Source organism: Canis aureus, chromosome 34 (assembly GCF_053574225.1).
Source record: "Canis aureus isolate CA01 chromosome 34, VMU_Caureus_v.1.0, whole genome shotgun sequence".
In the NCBI taxonomy this organism is placed as follows: Eukaryota; Metazoa; Chordata; class Mammalia; order Carnivora; family Canidae; genus Canis; species Canis aureus.
This window is the reverse complement of record NC_135644.1, coordinates 17,665,640-17,687,959: the sequence shown is the minus strand read 5'-3', so window position 1 is coordinate 17,687,959 and position 22,320 is coordinate 17,665,640. Positions and strand designations below refer to the sequence as shown.

The following is a 22,320-nucleotide window of genomic DNA, read 5'->3' as shown; positions in this document are numbered from 1 at the left end:
CACTCAGTGACGAATAACTCAAATGGATGGTTAAAACTTGTGCTTACATAGCATCTTAACAACAGAACAGTAATTTTTTAGAGAAGTGACAGGACAAAGGAAAAGAACTTTTTCTAGGGCTGCAAATTGTGGGAAGACAAATAAGTGGGAGAACTAATGGAAGACGCGAGCTAGTTAGTAATGTTTATTCATTAGATTTTTCTGGTGCCATCATCTCTGGGTTGCTAAAGGTCTAGAACTACCTCTGGTGATTAACTTCTGTCCCTCCTGGTAGAGAGGGAAGGGGATGCATTTACAAATTTGCGTCCTGATTGTAAACAGGCAGAGGGAAGAGAGATTTTTCTTGTATGTCATTCTTCTCAATTGTCCTCAGCTCAAAATAATCCTTGCACCTAAGTGGCATATTCTGGAGCAGCATATTCTGCTACCCTTCAGAATGTGAGATTTGAGATCAAACCCCCAAAGGCCTTGTATACGTATATCTGATGGATTACTAACCTACTTTCCAAAGAAGGATGTCAGGTTAACTACAGGTATTTTGTTTTACAGAGTGTGATATGTGAGTCCCAGCCAGAACCAAATGCTTGGGAGGAGAGGAAGATTCGGCACTGCTATCATTCTCTTTTATCCAGGGGGTGTTTTATCCCACCTATAAATAGATGCGGACCAGTAAAAGTTCAGTTTCGTGGGGCAAAATATATCAGGATGGTGGGTCCCTGCATACTCCAACCCAAACAGAGAAAGCCTCACTGCAGAATGCTGGTCCCCAGGTGCCTGGTGTATTCCCAGAGATTCTACTGGGCTCAGTATCTGCAGCCTGTGGTGCAGAATTTTCTCGAAGTCCATAAGTAGCATTTTTGTCTGGGTATGTAATCCACATGGTGTTTCAGCCAAAGTCTAACCTGGAAACAGAGACCACCTGAATATTTAGACAGAGAGTCTCTAGTGCCGACCATTGGTGATCCACAGAAATAAAAAAAAAGCTGGGAAGCCAAAATGGGGATCTTAGAGCAACCTGGAGATTAGCAACAGAAGGGAGCCTCTACCCTGTGCAGGCTGGAAGGACAGAGGGAAGAGGCAGTGTTACAAGGCAGGGTGCAAGGTCACCTAAGGGAAACCGGGATCCTGCTGGGCCTGCCGGCCTGGAATCCCCCCTACCCTACGAGCAGGTGCTGGAAGAAAGCTGCACAAGGCGGGGGGGTGAAGGGGAAAGAGAGCCTGCCCTCTCCTTCTTTCAATCCTCTGAGCCCCTCCAGCACGCCAATCCACAGAGCCCAGCTATTAGCCGCAGCCACAGGAGTCTGGGAAATTGAGTTCACAGCCAGCCTCCCTCTGCGCCAGAGAGCAAGGGCAGGAAAGGGAAGGATCTGTGGACAATGGGCCGAGGGCCCACAGGCCTCCTCTCCCCATTTCATGCACTCTAAAAATCCCAACGTGTCTGCGAATCCCCAGGAGACTTGTATGGCTTTGAACTCCCCTCCCACTGAATTTGTTAGGTTGAGGGATCATCTCAGCCTACTAAATGTGCCATTCTTCTTGACCCAGATAAAAATTCTCTTAATTTCCATTAAACAAGACAAAATGAAAAAGAAAACATGCAAGGCATTTGTGTGTCCAATTCCATGAAGATTTACAAGAACAAAGAAATTTGCCTTAGACTAATACAATTGTAAAGTGAATATTAGAAAATCTTGTGTTAAAAAAGATCCCACTGTTATTTCTGCAGATATTGGGCTCCTATCTCCTTCTGGTTCAATCTTTATCTCTCTATTCTTTTTTTTTTTAGATTTTATTTATTTATTAATGAGAGACAGAGAAAGAGAGGCAGAGACACAGGCAGAGGGAGGAGAAGCAGGCTCCATGCAGGGAGCCCATTGTGGGACTTGGTCCCAGGAACCCGAGATCATGTCCTGAGTCAAAGGCAGATGCTCAACTGCTGAGCCACCTGGGCGTCCCTCTTTCTTTCTTTTTTTTTTTTTAAGATTTTGTTTATTTATTCATGAGAGACACATAGAGAAAGGCGGGGACACAGGCAGAGGGAGAAGCAGGCTCCTCACAGGGAGCCAGATGCGGGACTTGCTCCCAGGACCCCGGGATCACACTGTGGGCCAAAGGCAGACGCTCAACCACTGAGTCACCCAGGTGCCCCTATTCTCTTTCTGTTCATCTTTACTTTGTCCCATTCCTTACAGGATGAAAAAGATAAAATAAAAATTTACCACCCTGCCTCTGCTAGTTCTCACCTGTAGGAGGGGGAGTATAGGTGTAGGTGTGTGTTTCAGCTCTCTGCAATTTCTCCCCCCGCACCCCCCACCCCGCTGTCCCCAAGGTAGGTGCTGGGTCCACCTTAGTACGTCCAAAGCCTGGGGTTGAGTTTTGAAAATGCTATTGGAAGGCTATCATAAGGGTAGAATAGTTAGAGGCATCCTCTACCTCATTTCCCCTGGAGGGCCACATTCTGGAGAGCAGTTCATCATTTATCTCTGATTTTTGGTTTTCAGTGAAGCATTCTTACTAAAGTTGCATGACAATGAACCAAAATGTGGTTGGTAGACCCCCACCATGCACATCTGGCTTCTATATGTGAGACACATGGACAGCAAGCCGACTTCTCGCTTCATCATGTGGTGAAAGATGACCAATGACAGCCTTCCAGTTTCTTCCCTGAGCAATGTACCAACCATCCTCTTTTTTTTGGAAATTTTATTTATTTATTTGACAGAGAGCACAACAGGGGGAGTGGCAAGCAGAAGCAGACTCCCCACTAAGCAGGGAGCCCAATGCAAGGCTCACCCCAGGACTCTGGATCATGACCTGAGCTGAAGGCAGACGCTTAACTAATGGAAATACCCAGGTATCCCCATAACCATCCTCTTTAAACAAAATGTTGGGCTTTTGTTAAAGTGAGGCTTACCTTGACACAGGTAGCTAGAACAGGCTAACTGCTCCTTGTCTCTAGTAGGGGTAGGAGAAATAACCAAACTGCAGCCTCCGTTGGTTGGTCACCTGGTGTTCCAGCCAATTGTGCTCGGTCTGCCGCTTGACAGGTGCTTAAAGCCAGCAAAAGGCCACTTGAAGGGGACAGGAGGAAATGTGAGAAATTAAATTTGGGAAACTGGGACTGAGCATTCTACTGTAGAGCGTATAGAGAATCTGAACAGCTTTTTTGCTAGTATTAATTTACAGCTAATTTGTTTTATGGTTTCATACCCTTTATATTTTTCAATAAAACCTTTCAACAGCAAAGACATTTATTTATTTATTTATTTATTTATGATTTTATTTATTTATGATTTTATTTATGTATTCATGAGAGACACAGAGCATGAGACAGAGAGCCAGAGACACAGGCAGAGGGAGAAGCAGGCCCCATGCAGGGAGCCCGACACAGGACTCGATCCTGGGATTCCAGGATCATGTCCTGGGCCGAAGGCTGCACTTAACCGCTGAGGCACCCAGGGATCCCAGCAAAGACATTTAAAAATTGAATATGCATCTTTTAAATAATTTTATTAACACTCTCCTCTTTTTTTTTCCAATTATGTTCCAAAATAATTCTCAATTAAAGAAAAAAGCCTGGTCTCATTATGTTTTGAGCTTATTATTTAGCTAGGGGCAGCAAGGGTGTTAATGAACCAAAAAGCCTCCTCCCTTGAGTTTGCTTGGCAAATCTAGAGCCATACAGTATTAAGCAACTCCTGAAGCCAGAGAATTTCTGCCAGAAATTTCTATAAGAAGTTGTAGATTTGTAAAGTCCTCTATTATTTGCTTTTCAATCCTAAGGTTATAAAACCAAATTCATGGAACTTTCTTCAACTACACTACCTAAGACTGGGTGAATTCCTCTTTGCTCAAGTATCAACAAATTTGCCAATGTCCCCGGCCTGCTGAGAAGTGACTTTGCTTAGCACAGCGAGGCTGGGATCCTGACATCTGACAGCCATAGGAAAAGACCAGCCAGTCTTCCTGAACCGGACTTAATTCTTGATTCCAAAATACATCCCTTGTTCCTTCATGGGAACTAGTTACACCTGACTGCCTAAGAACTAGTCTCAAGTATGACATCCCACCTATAGCCTTAGTGCCACAAATTATTTGTCTAATTTTATCTGATAAAAGGAAGAGAGATTCTTATTGAACTTATGCAGATAACTGTATTGTAGAAATGTAATATAAGATAGAAAATAAGAATACTCAGAGTATTTGATTCTTTTGAATATGCTTTCTGATTCAGCTAAACTGAAGGTTAGAGATAAACCAAAAAGAAGAGAATATATATATATATACAGAAAATAAATATATATAAATAATATATAAATGTGTATTTATATATGTAAATACATATATACAGAATATACATAAAAGAATATATATACAGAAAAAAGAAAAATAATACCAATAATATTAAAAAAAAACAAGACATTAAATGCCCTCATCAGTTCATTTGGTTCTATGTAATTAATTCTTGTATTGGGATCCCTGGGTGGCTCAGCGGTTTAGCGCCTGCCTTTGGCCCAGGGTGCGATCCTGGAGTCCTGGGATTGAATCCCATGTCGGGCTCTCGGCATGGAGCCTGCTTCTCCCTCCTCCTGTGTCTCTGCCTCTCTCTCTCTCTCTCTCTCTCTCTCTCTCTGTGTCTATCACAAATAAATAAATAAATCTTTTTTTTAAAGTTCTTGTATCACTGGATTTTGGATCACCAGTCTGTTTTCATAAAGTCACCTGCTTCTGAACAAAAAAAAGTCTTGGAAATCTCAGTGCAGTCCTCAGGTACAGTCTGAAAGCCGTCTAAGTATTGTCAGCTCAGGAGCCAGTACTCAGAGGTTAGGTTTATCTTTGGATGCTTTGGTCCTTCTCATGGGGCTCTGAGGCTACACTGTTGAAGACTCCATTTCCACTTTATAACTTAGAACCTTTGCGCAAGTATGAGACGGAAGGACAAATACTTGGGATTTTTCTTGTGTGTGTGTTTTTAAGATTTTATTTATTTATTCATGAGAGACACACAGAAAGAGGCAGAGACACAGGCAGGGGGAGAAACAGGCTCCCCGGAAGGAGGCCAATGTGGGACTCGATCCCAGGACCCCAGGATCATGACCTGAGCGAAGGCAGATGCTCAACCACTGAGCCACCCAGGTGCTCCCTATCTTTAAATTAAATGCTATTTCTAATAAACAAATGGCTACAGTACTCATGAAAAAAGCTAAAAAAACAAAACAAAACAAAACAAAAAACATGTACTGGAAATTTAAAAACCAAATAGTGAAGTGGCTTAAGACTTTGAAGTTTCCCACCCTAAGAGATTCAGAGGATGTGCAGCGACACACACGTACCATGGAAACACGGATAAGGTGGTTTATGAGACAGTGTTGCCAACACTTCATGTCAGGCTTTCCTACCGGAATGCCTTTTGTGTCAGAATATCTTATCTATGAAGAATAAATATTCACTCTAGAGGGCATCTATGATGAAATATTTCTTTCTCTATTATTTGCTTTTTTCCCCCCTATTATTGGCTTGGTGAGATAATGTGACTTTGTGAAGAAGACCTCCTAGCAGGATATTACTTTGGTATATAAGGAAGTGTTTACAAAATTTTGAGTGGGTTGTCTGTGAAAAATAACAATGTTCGAATTCAGTTTATAGAGTTCAGGAAGACATACCCTTTGTGTAAAACAAAACAGATTTCTATACACTAACTTCTCAGTCTCAGGTACTTGAAAGCTAATTTATTATGAGTGATGGATGGAATTCCCTTTCTGTGTGTCTTCTTCATTGCAGTGACCAGAGAAGATCATAAATGGTGAGAGTACTTGTAAAATGAGGGGGTAGCACAAAAAGAACAATTTCTCAGGCTGGCTCTGGATCAACTCCAGCCAAGAATGAGGAAGATTCTTAGGATTTCTGCCACGGTCCTGGGCCAGCCAGGTTTTGCCAGGACTTTTCTAAAAATGCTGGTAAGATCCAAATTTTTGACACTGAGTACAGAATAAACTTATAAAGAAATAAGTTAAACTAATAAACTTATTTAAATGAGAAAAATTGCTAAGGAAGCATTCCTATTAGAGACCTAATGTTAAATCAGAATTGGAGAAAATCATGTTGAAAGGCAAAAAAAAAAAAATCTTTACAAATTAAGAAATTTTGGTCATGACCATCCTAAATAGATTTAATTTAAACATAAAATGTGATAGGTCATAGTTTTCTTAACTTTTTAAAAAATATTTTATTTTTAAGCGATTTCTACACCCAGTACAGGATTCGCCATGACTCCCGAGTCACATGCTCTACCAACTGAGCCAGCCAGGCATCCCTTAACTTTCAATCAGTAAAATTTACTACTGTTTTGGAGATGATAATTATAGTATTTGTACATTGGTTTCTCTCTCTCTCTCTCTTTTTTACAGAAGGAGAGAGACTGAGCAGTGGAGAGAGGCAGAGGGAAAGAGAGAATCTTAAGGAGGCTTACCCCTAACTCGGGGCTTCATCTCACCACCCTGAAATAAGGACTTGAGCCAAAATCATGAGTCAGGTTCAAATCAGCTGAGCACCCAAGTGCCCCTATATTTGTCTCTTTTTAATCAAGATTTTAGTGCATGTTACTATTAGTCATTTCAATGTTACAATTATTTATAGCATCTCTTCTGCATGTAAGGCAGTTTGTGGTATAGAACTGGTTTGATCCACAGTGTTACACTTAACCAAAACATAAGTGAATCCTGTGTGTTCTGTTGTTTTCGATTTTCTGATTAACAAAAGATACAAGTACTATCTTTTGGTTTTTCCTTCTATGTGTTCCTGTGTTTAGTTAACTTGTTATGCTTTCATTGAAGGACATCAGAGGGTTTCACTTGTGCGTTTCTGAAAGTATTGCATTTCACATTAAGAAGCCAAGTTCAACAAATAAAAATTAGGTTTCAGTGGATTTGACGTAATATTGGAGTTGAAAAATAAACAAACTGATAGACTGTGAGAAATGAGTAACTAAAGTTCAAAAAAATTAGGAAAAATATGTTTTATGTTAAGAGAGTTTTGGAGATTATTCTAATTATTGGTTCATTTTGACCCCCAGAATCTTACAGATCTTCAAGGACATAAACATCTTTTGCTAACATGTAGAAGGTGGAAGATACAGATATAATTTTAGGTTTTTGTTGTTTCTTCAGTTATTCATAAATAAGTTTCAGGTATCTTTTGCCTAAAATGAGGATTCTAAAAATCTGGGTCACAGTGATAAGGCCTGACATTGCTTGATTTTTTTTCCAATAAAATGATAATATCAGCTTGTTTACTTATTACTTGTCTCTTTTTCATAAAAAGGAAAAGAAGATACAGAAAACTCACTATCTGCTGTTTGAGCATTTTGATTACTTGAATTTTTTAATTTTTTTAAATTTTTATTTATTTATGATAGTCACAGACTGAGAAAGAGAGAGAGGCAGAGACATAGGCAGAGGGAGAAGCAGGCTCCATGCACCGGGAGCCCGACGTGGATTCGATCCCGGGTCTCCAGGATCGCGCCCTGGGCCAAAGGCAGGCACCAAACCGCTGCACCACCCAGGGATCCTGATTACTTGAATTTTTGATGCATATAAGTTTCATTTAATTGTGTGTTATACTAAGAAATTCTATTGCATTTATCCTCCTATTTCCTTTCAACTTACTTTTCTTATTGACTGTCCCTTAGGGCCTCAAACATCCTAAAAACAAAGAAAGAACATTCAACATGAGTTCATTGTTATAATATGTTGCTGGACCATTTGTCCTTAATCATTATTAAGAAATATATTTTCTCTTTAAAAAAAAAGTAATTAGGGGAGGCTGGTTGGCTTGGTTGAAGAGCATTCAAGTCTTGATCTCAGGGTCATGAGTTTGAGCCCCATGATGGGTGTAGGGACTACAAAAAAAAAAAAAAAACCCAAAAAACAAAAAACAAAGAAAAGAAAGAAAAATATATATCACTTATTCTAGAATGGCTTCCCCTTTGTTCTTTTTTTCTTTTTCTTTTTCTTCTTTTTTTGGCGTAACAAATTACTCCAAAATTTTGTGGCTAAAAACAAAAACTGTTTAATATCATGATTTAGTGAGTCACGAATTGGGCAGGGTTTGGCTGGGTGATTCTTCTGTAGCACATGGTGTCAGTGGAGGCCACGCAGTGATCTGGAGGACCCAAGACAGCTTCACTTCTATAACTAATGTCTTGGTGGGGACAGCTGCAGGGCTGGGTGCACTTGGGAGTATGGACTGGTACCTACCATTGGCCTTGTCAACATGATGGTCTCAGTGCAGTTGGCCTTCCTTCATGACCGCTCTGAGAGCTAGTGTTCCAGTGATCAAGGCAGAAGAAGCTCCAGGGCTCCTCTGCCCTGGCTTTGAAAGTTATACAGCCTCACACCCCCACCTCCTATTGGTTGAAGTACTTCCAAGCTCACTCCAATTCAAGTAGAGGGAACACACACTCTATAACCTCACATCGCTCTATGCGAAGAGCGTTCAAGAATTCGCAGTCAGGTTTCGAAACTACCGAACCTTACTTTCAGAGGCTTTCCTCTATCCCCTCCTTGAACAGCTACAATATTTTTGCTCTTGCTTTATTCCAGAAATGGTTCAGTTCTGTGAAATCCTTTGGCTTTAAATTCGCTTATGGTAGACTTTACAATTCTATGATCTATGTTTTTCCTCTGGTATTTCTTGCCTGAGATAAGGGTGCTGATATCTGTGTTTACTAAGTGTAAAGCTGATATTACTGAGAGCGCTCTTTAGTGGAAAGTTACTCATTTAGTGACAGACTTTACATTTCCATGATAAAATACAGGTTTTCTTTAAAAACCCAAAATGTAGTATCCTTTACATTTCCATGAAAATATAAAAGTAGAATATTCTTAAAGTCCGGGTTTTTAAATTTTATTACAAATATAAATATATTTTTCTACTTGAAAAGCTTTCTTCCAACATTCCTCTACAGGTAATCAAGTCAGCATTGATTGACAGGTGAGACATCCTAATATTGCCTTCCCCTTTTCTAAGTGAGCTGTTCTACTTACATTTTTGACAGCTGAAAACGACTGCTTGCCAACATTGTCAATGACATGTTGAGTAAGAAACCATTCTATGTAGTTCTCCAGTCTCCCATTTTTCTTATTCTTTTCCTTTTCATAGTTATTGTTCTTATTCAGTTGGAACAATAGCAAATGTCTAGGAATTGTCTCTCGTCCCTCTATTTTTTAAAAGATTTTATTTATTTATTCATGAGAGACACACAGGGAGAGGCAGAGACATAGGCAGAGGGAGAAGCAGACTCCCTGCAAGGAGCGCAATGCGGGACTCAATCCAGTACCCGGGGATCCTAAAGGCAGAAGCTCAACTGCTGAGCCACCCAGGTGTCCCTCTCTCCCCTCTAATAAGTTCGTTTGTGCTTTGCTTAGTTTTGTAAATTCAATTTTTATAAAATGATGCAAAAGATGCTACTACTTTGCTTCCTGGTCCTCACAGTGATGACACTGTCTTATATAATCAGCTCTGCCACTGGTAACCCTAATCCACAGGGCCCAAGCACCACTGTCCTGACTCTATTTGGAAGAAGGGCCATAGGATGTCGGTTATCACATCTTGGCTAAATATGACCAAATGGCCCGCTGGGATACTATGCATTGTCTCAAGTACTGAATTACAGTATTGTGGTCTAATGGATGCTGGACTAGAATCTAGGATGCTTGGCTTGTCAACCTGCAGTGGACATTTGGATCCTGAGAGATTACCTGGGGAAACCATTCCTCGTTTCTGCCAGTCCATGGGGGTCCTGTGAGGCTGGATCACCCCCTCTAGGATCCAGATAGGCAGGTGCCCTGGCTGAGCAAAGCAGCACATCTCATGTTCTTGGCCACAGTTCAGGGATAAGCATGTTTTCCAGGTAAATACAAGAAGAATTAGAATTTTGTAGCAATTACAAAAAAAAAAAAAAAAAGAGAGAGAGAGAGAGAGAAGGAAGTATTTCTGCTGAGTTTGTGAAACAGAACATAGTACTGGAGCTTCTGATGGCCATATTTGCCACCATTTAAAGAAAATATGCTGTGAATAACGTCAGTTAGAAGAAGGTAGAGCCAAGGAATAGACTGATTCCTGATTAAATTATTTGAACACTGCCCGAATTCATAACTATTCCCTTAACTTTTCAGTTATAAAGCCCTTGTGCTTTGATTCCATTTACAAGCAGTTCTAAAACAGGCACATCTCATTCATAGTGATAGGAATCAGATCAGTGGCTGCCAGAGCAGTGAGAAGTCATTGACCGGGAAGGTGTACAATGCAACCTTGTCAAAAATCATTTGACACATATGTGTGGATCGAATTATGTCTATTCTTACACCAATACCACACTTTGATTACTGCAGCTTTTTATAAATCTTAAGATCAGGTACTGAAAGTTCACTGTCAGTTCTTAAAACAAATATTGACTAGTATACATACTTTTAATTTCCATATAGATTTTAGCATCAGCTTGTTAATTGAAGAGAATTGACATCTTAATAACACCAGTCCCTCCAATCCATAAACATAGGTTTCTATTTTCTTTAGTCTTCCTTAATTCCTCTTGTCAGTATCTTAGAGTTTTTAGTACAGAGACACTGCACATATTCCTATTAAGTGTATCCCAAGTATTTCAAGTTTTTGATCCTAAGTATTTCAAGTTTTTGATCCTATTGTAAATGATATTTTTTTAATTTCATTTTTAAATTTTTAGTTGCTAGTATATAGAAATATAGTTGATTTGCACACATTGATCTTTGTCTTACAACAATGCTAAATTCATTTATTAGCTCTAGCAGTTTACTGGCATATTATTTAGGGGTTTTGTATATACGATCATGTTGTCTGTGATAAAGGCAGCCTTACTTCTTCCTTTTAACTGTATGCCCTTTATTTTTCTCTTGCCTTCAGTACAATGTTGACTAGGAATGAGTGGACTGATGTCTTAGTCTTGTTCCTAATCCTAGGGGGGAATATTTTGTATTTCACCAATAAACATAGCAACTATAGAGTTTTCATAGATACCTTTAGTCAAGGTAAAGGTAAATAAAACTTCTTGAGGAAGAAGTTTTATTCTGGTTTGCCATAAGTTTGAAAGTTTTGTTGTTGTTTTATCATAAGTTCGTACTTAATTTTATCAAGTACTTTTCTTCATAAGTTAATATAAACATATAATTTTTCTCCTTTAGTCTTAATATGGTGGCCTAAAGTGACTGCATTTTCATGACCTCTAAATACTAAAATATATATTTCCTTAAAACCAGGGCATTCTCTTATAGAACTATAGAGTACACTTACCTGAATTAAAAAAAAAAAAAAAAAAAACAGTATTGATACCATGATATCCAATTTACAGATCTTAAAATTCTCTCATTGTTCCACTATTGTCATTTTTGGGGGTCCAGGATTTGATATATAATCATATTTTGCATGAATTGTATCTCTTCAGTCTCCTTTACTTTCTAACCATCCTGTAGTCTCTCTTTTTCATTGTCTGACATTTTTGGAGAGTATTGATGAGCAATTTTTTACAGTGTCCCTCAGTTTGGGTTGTCTGATGTTTCTTCATGATTGGATCAGGTCATACATTTTGGGAAGAATGTGAAGGAGGGGATATTATGCCTTAGTCAGCACCGCAGCAGGAACATGGTGCACTTTGTCCTATTACTGGTGATGGAAGGATTGCTCCATTGTTCCAGCCCTATAAAGTTGCTATTTTCTCCCAGGTAATTAATTTGCATCTCAGAGGGGAGATACTCAGAGACTTCACAAATAACCGGTTTTTCAACATTTTTTTGTCCACTAATTTCATCATCCATTGATGATTCTTGCCTGAAACAATTACTACTGTCAAGGTTGGTTACCAAATAGTGATTTTCTTTCTATTTATTTATTTATTTATTCATTTATTTATTCATGAGAGACACAAAGAGGGAGAGAGAGGCAGAGACACAGGCAGAGGGAGAAGCAGGCCCCATGCAGGGAGCCGGACGTGGGACTCGATCCTGGGTCTCCAGGATCACGCCCTGGGCTGAAGGCAGGTGCCAAACCCCTGAACCACCCAGGGATCCCCCTTTCTTTCTTTTTAAAAAGGATTTTATTTACTTATATTTGTATTTGAAAGAAAGGGGAGAGAGCTTGAGCAGTGAATGTCTGAGTGGGGCAGAGGGGAGGGAAGCAGAGGGAGAGGAACAAGCATACTCCACGCTGGGCACAGAACTTGACCCAGGGGCTGATCCCATGACCCTGAGATCACGACCCCAGCAGAAATCAAGAGTCAGATGCTCAGCAGACTGAGCCACCCAGGTGCCCCGACAGTGATTTTCTATTTCTATTATGCCCTCTATATTGAACAGCGAATCTTGGATTCTGCAACACAAAAAGCTATCCTTTGTCACTCATTTATTTATTTGTTTATATATATAGAATGCTATATATATATATATAATATATAGATATATTTCAATGTATGTAATATGTACATATATATTAGCCATGTAGATCAATATAAATTAATATATTTATTTTATTTTATGGATTTTGGTCCATTATTGTCATCATTTATTTTGTTCAAATTGGTCAAGCCAAAAGGAGAAACCTCTTTAAGATGGGTGTTCTGGGGTGCCTGTGGCTCAATTGGTTAGAAGTCTGTAAGGGCCTGAGGGTGGTTTCTTTCTTTCTTTTTTTTTTTAGGATGTATTTATTTATTCATGAGAGACACAGAGAGAGAGGTAGAGACACAGGCAGAGGGAGAAGCAGGCTCCATGCAGGGAGCCCAGCCCGATGCAGGACTTGATCCCCGATCCCAGGATCACGCCCTGGGCCAAAGGCAGATGCTTAACTGACTGAGCCACCCAGGCTCCCAATCCTATAAATATATTGAAATGTGTTCTATGTCCCAGCATATAACTTATGTTGATAAATGTTCCATATATATTTCAAAAGAATGTATATTTGTTAGGTAGAGTGTTCTATAAATATCAATTGGATCAATTGTTTGATAGTGTGGTAAAGTCATTTCTACTTTTAATGATTTTCTGTCTACTTCCTTATATATTACTAAGAGAGGAAAGCTGACATTGCCGATTGTAATTCAAATTTGTCTATTTCTCATTTCAGTTCTGTCACTGAGCTGTATGGATTATGGAGCTTTGTTATAAGGTACATACATATTTAGGATTGTTAGTCTTTTAGAGAAATTGATCTTTTATTCTTCATGTAAAATATATTTTTGGCAATATTTCTTGTACTACGATCACTTTGTCCAATATTAATAAAGCTACTTCATCTTGCTTAAGATTAGAGTTTACATAATATGTTTTTTCATTATTTTTTAAAAATAGCTTTATTGAGCTATAATTTACACACTGTGAAATTAACTCCTTTAAAGTATACAAGTTGTTTTTAAAATATTGTGCAACTAGCATCACCATTTAGTATTAGAATATTTTTGCCACCCCAAAAAGAAACCCCTGTACCCATTAGCAATCACTATCCTTTCCACCTAGCTCTTGGCAACCACTAATTTACTTTCTGTCTTTATAGATTTGTCTATTCTGGAAAATTCCTATAAATAGAATCATACAAAATGTGGCCTAGCTTGACTGGTTCTATCATTTAGCAGGTTTTCAAAGTTCATTCATGTTGTAACACGTATTGGTACTTTATTCCTTTTTAGAGTTGGGTGATACTAGGTCTGTAATAAATTTTAAGTTATATTTTATGGATGGTATGAGGATAAAATTACAAGTTTCAGCTTTCGCTGATTTCCATTATGTAAATATTTCCACTAGTGTTGGTTTGAAACTACCAACATGTTATCACTAGATGGAAAATTGGGAAAGGTATACATCATTCATGCTCATGAAGTGGCTTCAATCAGCTCCAGCACACCACTGGTTTAATAATACCATGTTTCTTGTTTTGTCTCTCTCCCATTTTAATTTGTTTCTTTTCCCCCCTAATTCTATGCCTTGTTATAGGTTATCTTAGAATTCTATTCAGTCTTCTCTGTTAGACTGTTAATCTCTACCCCCACATTCTACTTTTTTCCACTGGTTACTCTAAGGCTTACACTATCCATATTTAACTTATCATAGCCTATCATTACCTACTATTATATTATTTCATGCATATTACAGGAACCCAATTTGCAAAAGTATATTTCTCATTTCCCCTCCCCATCCTTTTTCTTCTTATTAATTTCTTTTAGAAATTTTATTTCTAAAAATGTGATTAATCACAGAAGTTGTTATTGTTTGGGTTCAGAAAATCAATCATTTTTTACACAATTTAGAAATAGTAAAATGTGTCTTATATTACCCCATATATTAATTATTTATGACATTTTTTATTATTTTGTGTTTGAATTTTTACTTAGTATTATTTTTCTTTAGCCTGAAAAGATTTAAAAAAAAAAAAAGATTAAAAAAAAAAAAGATTTTATTTATTTATTCATGAGAGATGCTGACAGAGAGGCAGAGACATAGGCAGAAGGAGAAGCAGGCACCCCACAGGAAGCACAATGTGGTACTCAACCCCAGTACCCCAGGGTCATGACCTGAGCCGAAGGCAGACACTCAACCACTCAGCCACCCAGGCATTCCTGGATTGAAGAACTTCTTTGATCATTATTTTTTGTAGATGAGTTTGACCAAAAATTATTCCAGATTTGTTTGTCTGAGGACATCTTTATTTTACTTTTATTTGAGAGATCTTTTGACTAGATATAAATTTCTAGTTTGACAGACTTAATTTTCTTTTGGCATTTTAAAAATGGTTTTCTATTATCTTCTGGCTTGCATTCTTTCTTATGAAAAGTCAGTTATATTTCTAACTTCATACCCCTGTACATAACATGTCTTTTATTTCTTTGGCTATTTTTAAGAATTTTTCTTCATAATTGTTTTTTTAAACAATTTTATCATGATGTGCTACATCTTGGTTTCCCATCTTGGAATATGTTGAGCTCTTTAGATTACTGGGTTAATATTTTTAATTAAATCTTAAAAATTTCAGTTATGTTTAAAAGATTTTTTTCTCTTGGAAGTAATAGATATGTTTATGGCAAAGATTATGGGGATGGTTTCATGGATGTAAATTATCTCCAAACTCATTTGTTGTATGCATTAAATGTTTTTTTTAATTTTTAAAGTATAAAAAACATTTTTTGACTCTTCTCTTTTCTGAGTAATTATGCATATGTTAAAGTACTAGATATTGTTGCTTGGGCAATTTATGCTTTGTTGTTGATTTTTAAAAAAACAGCTTGTGTTCTAATGTACATATCATAAAATTCATTTAAGTATATAATTCAATCATATGATTTTGTAGATTTACAGAGATATATACCATTACTATGATTTAATTTTAGAATATTTCCAACATCCAAAAAAGAACTCTGCCTATTTACAGTTACTCCCTGTTCCTACCCTTAGTACCAAGCAACCATTAATCTACTCTCTATCTATATGATTTGTCTTTTTTTGACATTTAAAATAAATGGAATCATACAATATGTGTTCTTTTGTGTCTGGCTTCTTTCACTGAGCCTAACATATCTGAAATTTGTTTACTTTTTATCCCTTTTTTATCTCTACCTCAGTTTTGATAGTTTTCATTGCTTGGTCTGCAAGTTCACTTATTCTTTTCCTGTGCAGTGTCTAATATATTAAGTCCAGTGAATTTTTCATTTCAAAACTTAATTTTCAGCTCTTGAAGTTTACTCGGGTATTTTTTATAGTGTTCATTTCTTTCTTCATTGTGAACATGTCTTCCTTAAATTCTTAATTATATTCATTATAGATGATTCACAGTTCTTATCTGTTAATTTAATTGTCTCTGTCATTTCTAGGCCTGCTCCTATTGACTGATTTTCTCCTAGTTATAGGTCACATTGTCCTGTTTCCTTGCAGTTCCAGTAAATTTTTATTGTATGCCTTCTATTGTGAATGTTGCCTTATTGAGTGTATGGATTTTGTTATCTTTCTCTGAAGAGGTTTGGGTTTTATATTTGTGAGCAGTTAATCTATTGAAGTTCTCCTGGATCTTTTTTGAGGCTTGTTTTAAAGCTTTGATAGGGCATTTGTAGCGTAACCTATATTATAGTGGTAATTTAGCTCTAATCTATAGAAGAACCTTCCTAGAGCTCTTACTAAATGTTCAGCTGTTCAAGAATGTTTCTACTCTGGTTCAAGTACAAAGCTTCAATGTCTTCTAGTTCTGTGGAAACTGTAGGGGCTTTTCAGTTTATAGTTCTCTGGTAGTTGTCTTTGCCTGCCCTCATTGAGTGTCTCCCTATGCATATATAGATTATTATTTATTCGAACAGTTAAGGGACTCTGATGAAGATTTCTGGATTTCTTATTCTGTGTAATTTCCATTCTTTCACTTTGTGTGCCACAAATTCTAACTGCCTCAGCCTCCCTAATCTCTGATCTGTCTTCCTAGCCAGTGAGACCATTGTAAGAAATCTCCAAGGTATTTATGCAGCTCAATGAAAAACAAAACATTAAGACCCAAGTGGTAATTATGAGTTCAGTCAAGATTTGTCAGTGTACAACTCTTCCATTTTTATCTTTACCTTCAGTCTCCAAAGATAAGACATTAATTTGCAAATTATTTTTCTTCTAAAAAGAAATTATTTGCAGAGGGGTTCATATTTGATTTAAGATAATTATTTAGAAAATATTTAAGTATGCAAAATATGTCTTAAAATATTCTCTAAGGGAAAATTGTTAAGTAGTTACATAGGTTCAGAATAGTCTTTGCAGCTTCCCTCTCAATCCAAAAATAATGTTAATATGAATAATAGCTAATACTTATATAGATTTATAATGTGCCAGGTAATCCAAATGCTTTACATACATTAATGTGTTTAAGAAACCTACGAGTTTGGGATCCCTGGGTGGCTCAGCGGTTTGGCGCATGCCTTTGGTCCAGGGCGCGATCCTGGAGTCCCGGGATCGAGTCCCGCTTTGGGCTCCCGGCATGGAGCCTGCTTCTTCCTCCTCCTGTGTCTCTGCCTCTCTCTCTCTCTTTGTGTCTATCATAAATAAATAAATAAATCTTTATAAAAAAAGAAAGAAAGAGGGATCCCTGGGTGGCGCAGCGGTTTGGCGCCTGCCTTTGGCCCAGGGCGTGATCCTGGAGACCCGGGATCGAATCCCACATCGGGCTCCCGGTGCATCGAGCCTGCTTCTCCCTCTGCCTGTGTCTCTGCCTCTCTCTCTCTCTCTCTCTCTCTATCATAAATAAATTAAAAAAAATTAAGAAAGAAAGAAACTTACAAGTTAAGTGTTATAATTATTCACCCTACAGATGAAGAAACAGAGCTACAGAGAGATTAAATAATTTTTCAATGGTCACATAACTAGAATGATTCAAATGTATTCTGAATAAATTTTGGAGAAGGTGCCTCTGTCCTGGCCAAAAAGCAGACTTCATTGGATGATGTAATCATTTAAATTTACAATCCCTTTTGACTGGGCTCAAAGCCCAAACTTATACTCATACCTAAGGAAGCTCTTGTCAGATTAAATCAACTGGAGTGTTGCCTGCATTCATTGTATAAGACTCATATCATAAACATCCTGTAACTGAGGCCAGAAACTGTTAGGAGAAAAGTGGTCATTCACATCAGCAGTGTTACTTAGATTGAAAAAATTGGGGGTTTCTTTATTAGCACCACAATCGACATTGTTCATGTCTATTTAAATGGAAATAATATTCTGGGTTGGTTCACTGAAAGAAATTTCATCTTTTCTTATAGGGTTGGAGGTTCAGAGATTTGGAAGGTCATTCCTTTTTGAACTCTTCGTAGGAGACAAATCTTTCTTTCAGCACATAAAATCTTAATGATTGAATTGTGTGTGTTAAAAGCTCCCAGAAGAGATTTGCTCATCTTATTTGGTAGAGCATCTACTGACAGAGGCAGAAAGTAGTAGCTAAAAGAAGAGAAAAAGAAGGTGCCCCTGGCAATGATAGAGATTCAAGTTTGGGGAAGGGGCAACCTGGGAATAGTCACACCTTCTTCAAAAAAGAAGGAAGTATTTTCTGTGGCCCCAGTCCACCTAGGGCATGTTGGGTTCATGTACAAGTAAACCAGAAAGAAATGCCACTCTGGAGGATAAAATCTCCCAAATGCCAAGTTATGGTAGATCAGGAAAATCTATGAATTCTAGCAATAGCAGAGACACTATAGATGTAGATTTGCCAGGAATACCTAAAGCATCTCTATAGGGGCCTGAAACCCCAGGGCACATGTAAGACAGTCAGCAATACTTCCTCAGGGATTTTCCACCATCTGAGTCCCTGGTTGGCATAGCTGGCGACATGTATTGATTATATCTGACCTGAAATGCACTATTGCCTGACTACTATGGCCTGACTTGATGGTACGAACACATCTCCTCAGGACACTGACACTTACTAAAGCGGTCGCTTTTAGAACCTCTAAGCACTTGAGAAAAAAAAAAACAAAAAACAAAACTGGTGTCCTTTTTTCAACACATATGATCAGAAATAAAAACCAAATTAAGCCAGCTTCTACACAATTTACATTAAAGAGGAATTAAAATAGATTTTTCCCTTGGATTTTCATATTACAATGTTCTGGATAAATTCATTGAAGCTGAACTTGACTTTTTTTTTTCTTACTCATTTTTTTTAATGCCCAAGTTTGTTAGTCTGCTCATTTAGCAACTCAGCATAGCCCACTGGCCAACTCTAGTGTGAAAGTTCTCATAATCTATCTTTATTTTATTTTATTTTTTAAAAGATTTTATGTATTTATTCATGAGAGACACAGAGAGAAAGAGAGGCAGAGACACAGGCAGAGGGAGAAGCAGGCTCCATGCAGGGAGCCCGACGTGGGACTTGATCCTGGGTCTCCAGGACTATGCTCTGGGCTGAAGGCAGGCGCTAAACCGCTGGGCCACCGGGGCTGCCCACCCATCTTTATTTTAGTTTTGAGTTTACTTGCCAGTCATTCTCCACAATACACAAAATTGGGTTGTTGCATGAATAAGTAACTACAGCTAGCACAATAATGCTTACTTTTGTAAGCTTTTAGAATAAAGCTAAAAGAGAATTACAGTAGCTCTTTTCCTTTTATCATCATAAATATCCTGTAATTGAAATCAGGATTTAGAAGTGGGAGCAGGAGATGTTGGAGATAGTATGAGATTGAGTAAGGTTTACACAGTCAATCTGAAAACATATTTTGATAAACATTTCTTCTGGTAAACAAAGGAATTGAATAATTAAAAACTTTCATATGGTACTAGGTAGGGAAATGTCAAATAGCTACAGGCAATCAACAGGTTACAGAGAATTGGAAAACAGTGGAAGAATGAAAAAGCATGGAACCATGATGCACTTTAATGTCAACCTGATGCAAGTGTAACTTTGTGACATTAATAATCTATGTACAAAAGTAAATATAGTTATATAATTATAAAATAAAAAAGTTAAATTTCTAAGAAAGGCCTGTGAATTAAAATGAGTTCAATACTTTACTTTTCAAATCTTTATTTATTTATTTGAGAGGGAGAGAAACAGAGAGCACCCACACATGCATGCACGCACGTGCAAGTGGTGGGAGGTTCAGGGGGAGAGAGAATCCCAAACAGATTGTGCTCTGAGCATGCAGCCTAATGTGGGGCTTGATCCCATGATCCTGAGATCACCACCCAAGCAGAAAAGAAGACTCTAACACTTAAGCAACTGAGCCACCCAGGCACCCCATTGTACTTCTGTGTACAAAAGTAAATATAATTATATAATTATAAAATAATTATATAAATAATTATAAAATAAAGGAATTAAATTTCTAAGAAAGGCATTTGAATTAAAAAGAGTCCAATATTTTAGATCACTATAATTTAAAAAGGCATGTTATGACAATCATAAAAATATATTTTAAATTAATAGAGCTATTTTCCAAAATCTAAGTCAATAAATTCCCCACTGCAATTTTGAAGATGGATTGACTTCTCGGAAAATAGAGCAATTATTCTGTGAATTTTAATACGAATACAAAGTCTGTTATGTACAGAACCAGGTACAGAAAGCAATTAGTTGTAATGCAGATCAAACCTGCCCAAATGAACTGAAAAACTTCATTTAGAACTTAGTAAACAAAAAGCCAATATTTGCAAGTATGCTATTTGTTGAGATATTATGAGCTTGAAAATTGTTAATAAAAATTCTAACTTATTGGAATTTAAATATATCTTTAAATTTTTATTTAATTAAAAAGTGTCTTAAAATTAATTTTTATTGTTTTAATAAATTAAGTTTTCCCAGCAGGTAAGCACACCCCAATTGATAATTTACTCATTATTTGGGCCTCCTCCCAATTGGAGTATTTTATTTTATTTTATTTATTTATTCACGAGAGACAGAGAGAGAGAGAGAGGCAGAGACACAGGCAGAGGGAGAAGCAGGCTCCAGGCAGGGAGCCCGATATGGGACTTGATCCCGGGACCCTAGGATGACGACCTGAGCCCAAGGCAGATGCTCAACCACTGGACCACCCTGGGATTCCAACTGGAGTATTTCTTTTCTTTCTTTTTTTTTAATATTTTATTTATTTATTCATAGAGATGCAGAGAGAGAGAGAGAGAGAGAGAGAGAGAAGCAGGCTCCATGCAGAGAGCCCGACGTGGGACTCGATTCAGGGTCTCCAGGATCACGCCCTGGGCTGCAGGTGGCACTAAACCGCTGCGCCACCGGGGCTGCCCCCAACTGGAGTATTTCTAAGTGTAGAATATTTATACAAATTATTCAGGGGTGAGCTGTTAGACTACAGCTGCCAGGGTCTTCATGAAATAAGTTTCAACTGCTCTGCCACACCAAGGATACAAGTAACATGAAGTCTGTTTTCTTTTTCCCAGGTTGAATTAAAATTGCTTAACCCCTTATATGTCAGATGAGAAGGAAATCCTACAATATATTCCTGGGGGTCCCTCAAACTCTTTGCTCATCCAAAAACAGTGGTAGCTTTACATCCAACAAAGAGGTCCACTTGCTTTCACTTCTACCTGGGGAAGAACTTTCTGTTTTAAGATCTGTTGTTGCCTTGTGGTCATTGTTCCTTGCTTCTGCACACTGTCCCTTTTAAGGGTCCATTTGACCGTCTAGAGCTGCATCAACCAACTTACCACCAACCAATTTCTGCCAAGCTTCTAGGTCAGCCTAAGTTTTCAAAGGAGGCCACATAGGTAGGTGGCTCCCCTTGACCCAAGGCGTCTTCTCTGGGATCCCTGGAAATCATACAAGTGCCCATGCAGCTAAGTCTTCTGCCCAGAGGTGCTATGCTTGAGCTGATTAGAGGGTCACTCCAACCCAAAATACGCAACAACTGTCCCATTCTCCAGTCTCAGAAATTCAAGGAAGCCGGAGGAGGAGTTGGCTAGCTTCTGTTCTTTCCTAACAAGACACAGAGAGCTCATTCCATACCCTTCTTCAGAAAACAGAGCCCGCTTGTCTTTGAGAAGGGCCCGGATTATTTTTAGTGGGAAATACTTTCTCTGCTGCCTTGATCATTCATCCTACCCATGATAATTCAAAGGAACTCTGGCATCTATCTTGCTGAAGCAACAAATATATAACTACCAGTACTACCAACAATAACACGATTCAAACCAGAAGTTAAATCTTAAGTGGGTTGCCCCACTACTTTGATAGCATTATGTAGTAGAACAATCTTTAGGTGCCTCTTTGTGTTTGAAAATCTCTATTGTTCACAATAAACTACCTATATCTTCTCTTAGGTAATGAATTTAGGTAATAGTTTTAGATGTGACCTATTGTTGGCTATTCTCCATGTAGGGTATAGAGCTATGCTGTTCAGTAGAACTTTCTGTGATGATGGAACTGTTCTGTACGTCAGCTGTTTCATATGGTAGCCGCTAGTTACACTGAGCACTTGAAATGTGGCACATGCAACTGAAAAACTGAAATTTTAAGTTTATTTTAAATTTTAGCTAAAACATTAGACAGAAAGAATATTTATTTACCTTAATTACTCGTTATGGAATGAATTAATCAAAATTCATTTCCAGGGTCACCTGGATGGCTCAGTGTCTGCCCTCGGCTCAGGTCGTGATCTCGGGGTCCTGTGATCGAGTCCCTCAACAGGCTCCCTGCATAGAGCCTGCTTCTCCCTCTGCCAAGTCTCTGCCTCTCTCTCTGTGTCTCTCATGAATAAATAAATAAAATCTTTAAAAACAACAACAAAAAACAAAATTCATTTCCAAAGTGAGTTTTTTCTTAAATTCGGAGTTTAAA

The 22,320-nt window shown here is 37.9% G+C and overlaps 1 protein-coding gene across 1 annotated transcript in view; it reads right to left on the bottom strand.

The window, feature by feature from the left end:
- Window positions 1-2,936: 2,936 nt before the first annotated feature.
- LOC144304932 (uncharacterized) overlaps window positions 2,937-22,320 on the bottom strand; it is a 118,859-nt gene continuing 99,475 nt past the window's right edge. The window contains exon 3 of the mRNA XM_077883583.1: window positions 2,937-3,071. Coding sequence (XP_077739709.1) covers window positions 3,003-3,071 — 69 coding nt within the window. The 3' untranslated portion in view covers window positions 2,937-3,002. The remainder of the gene's footprint in view (window positions 3,072-22,320) is intronic.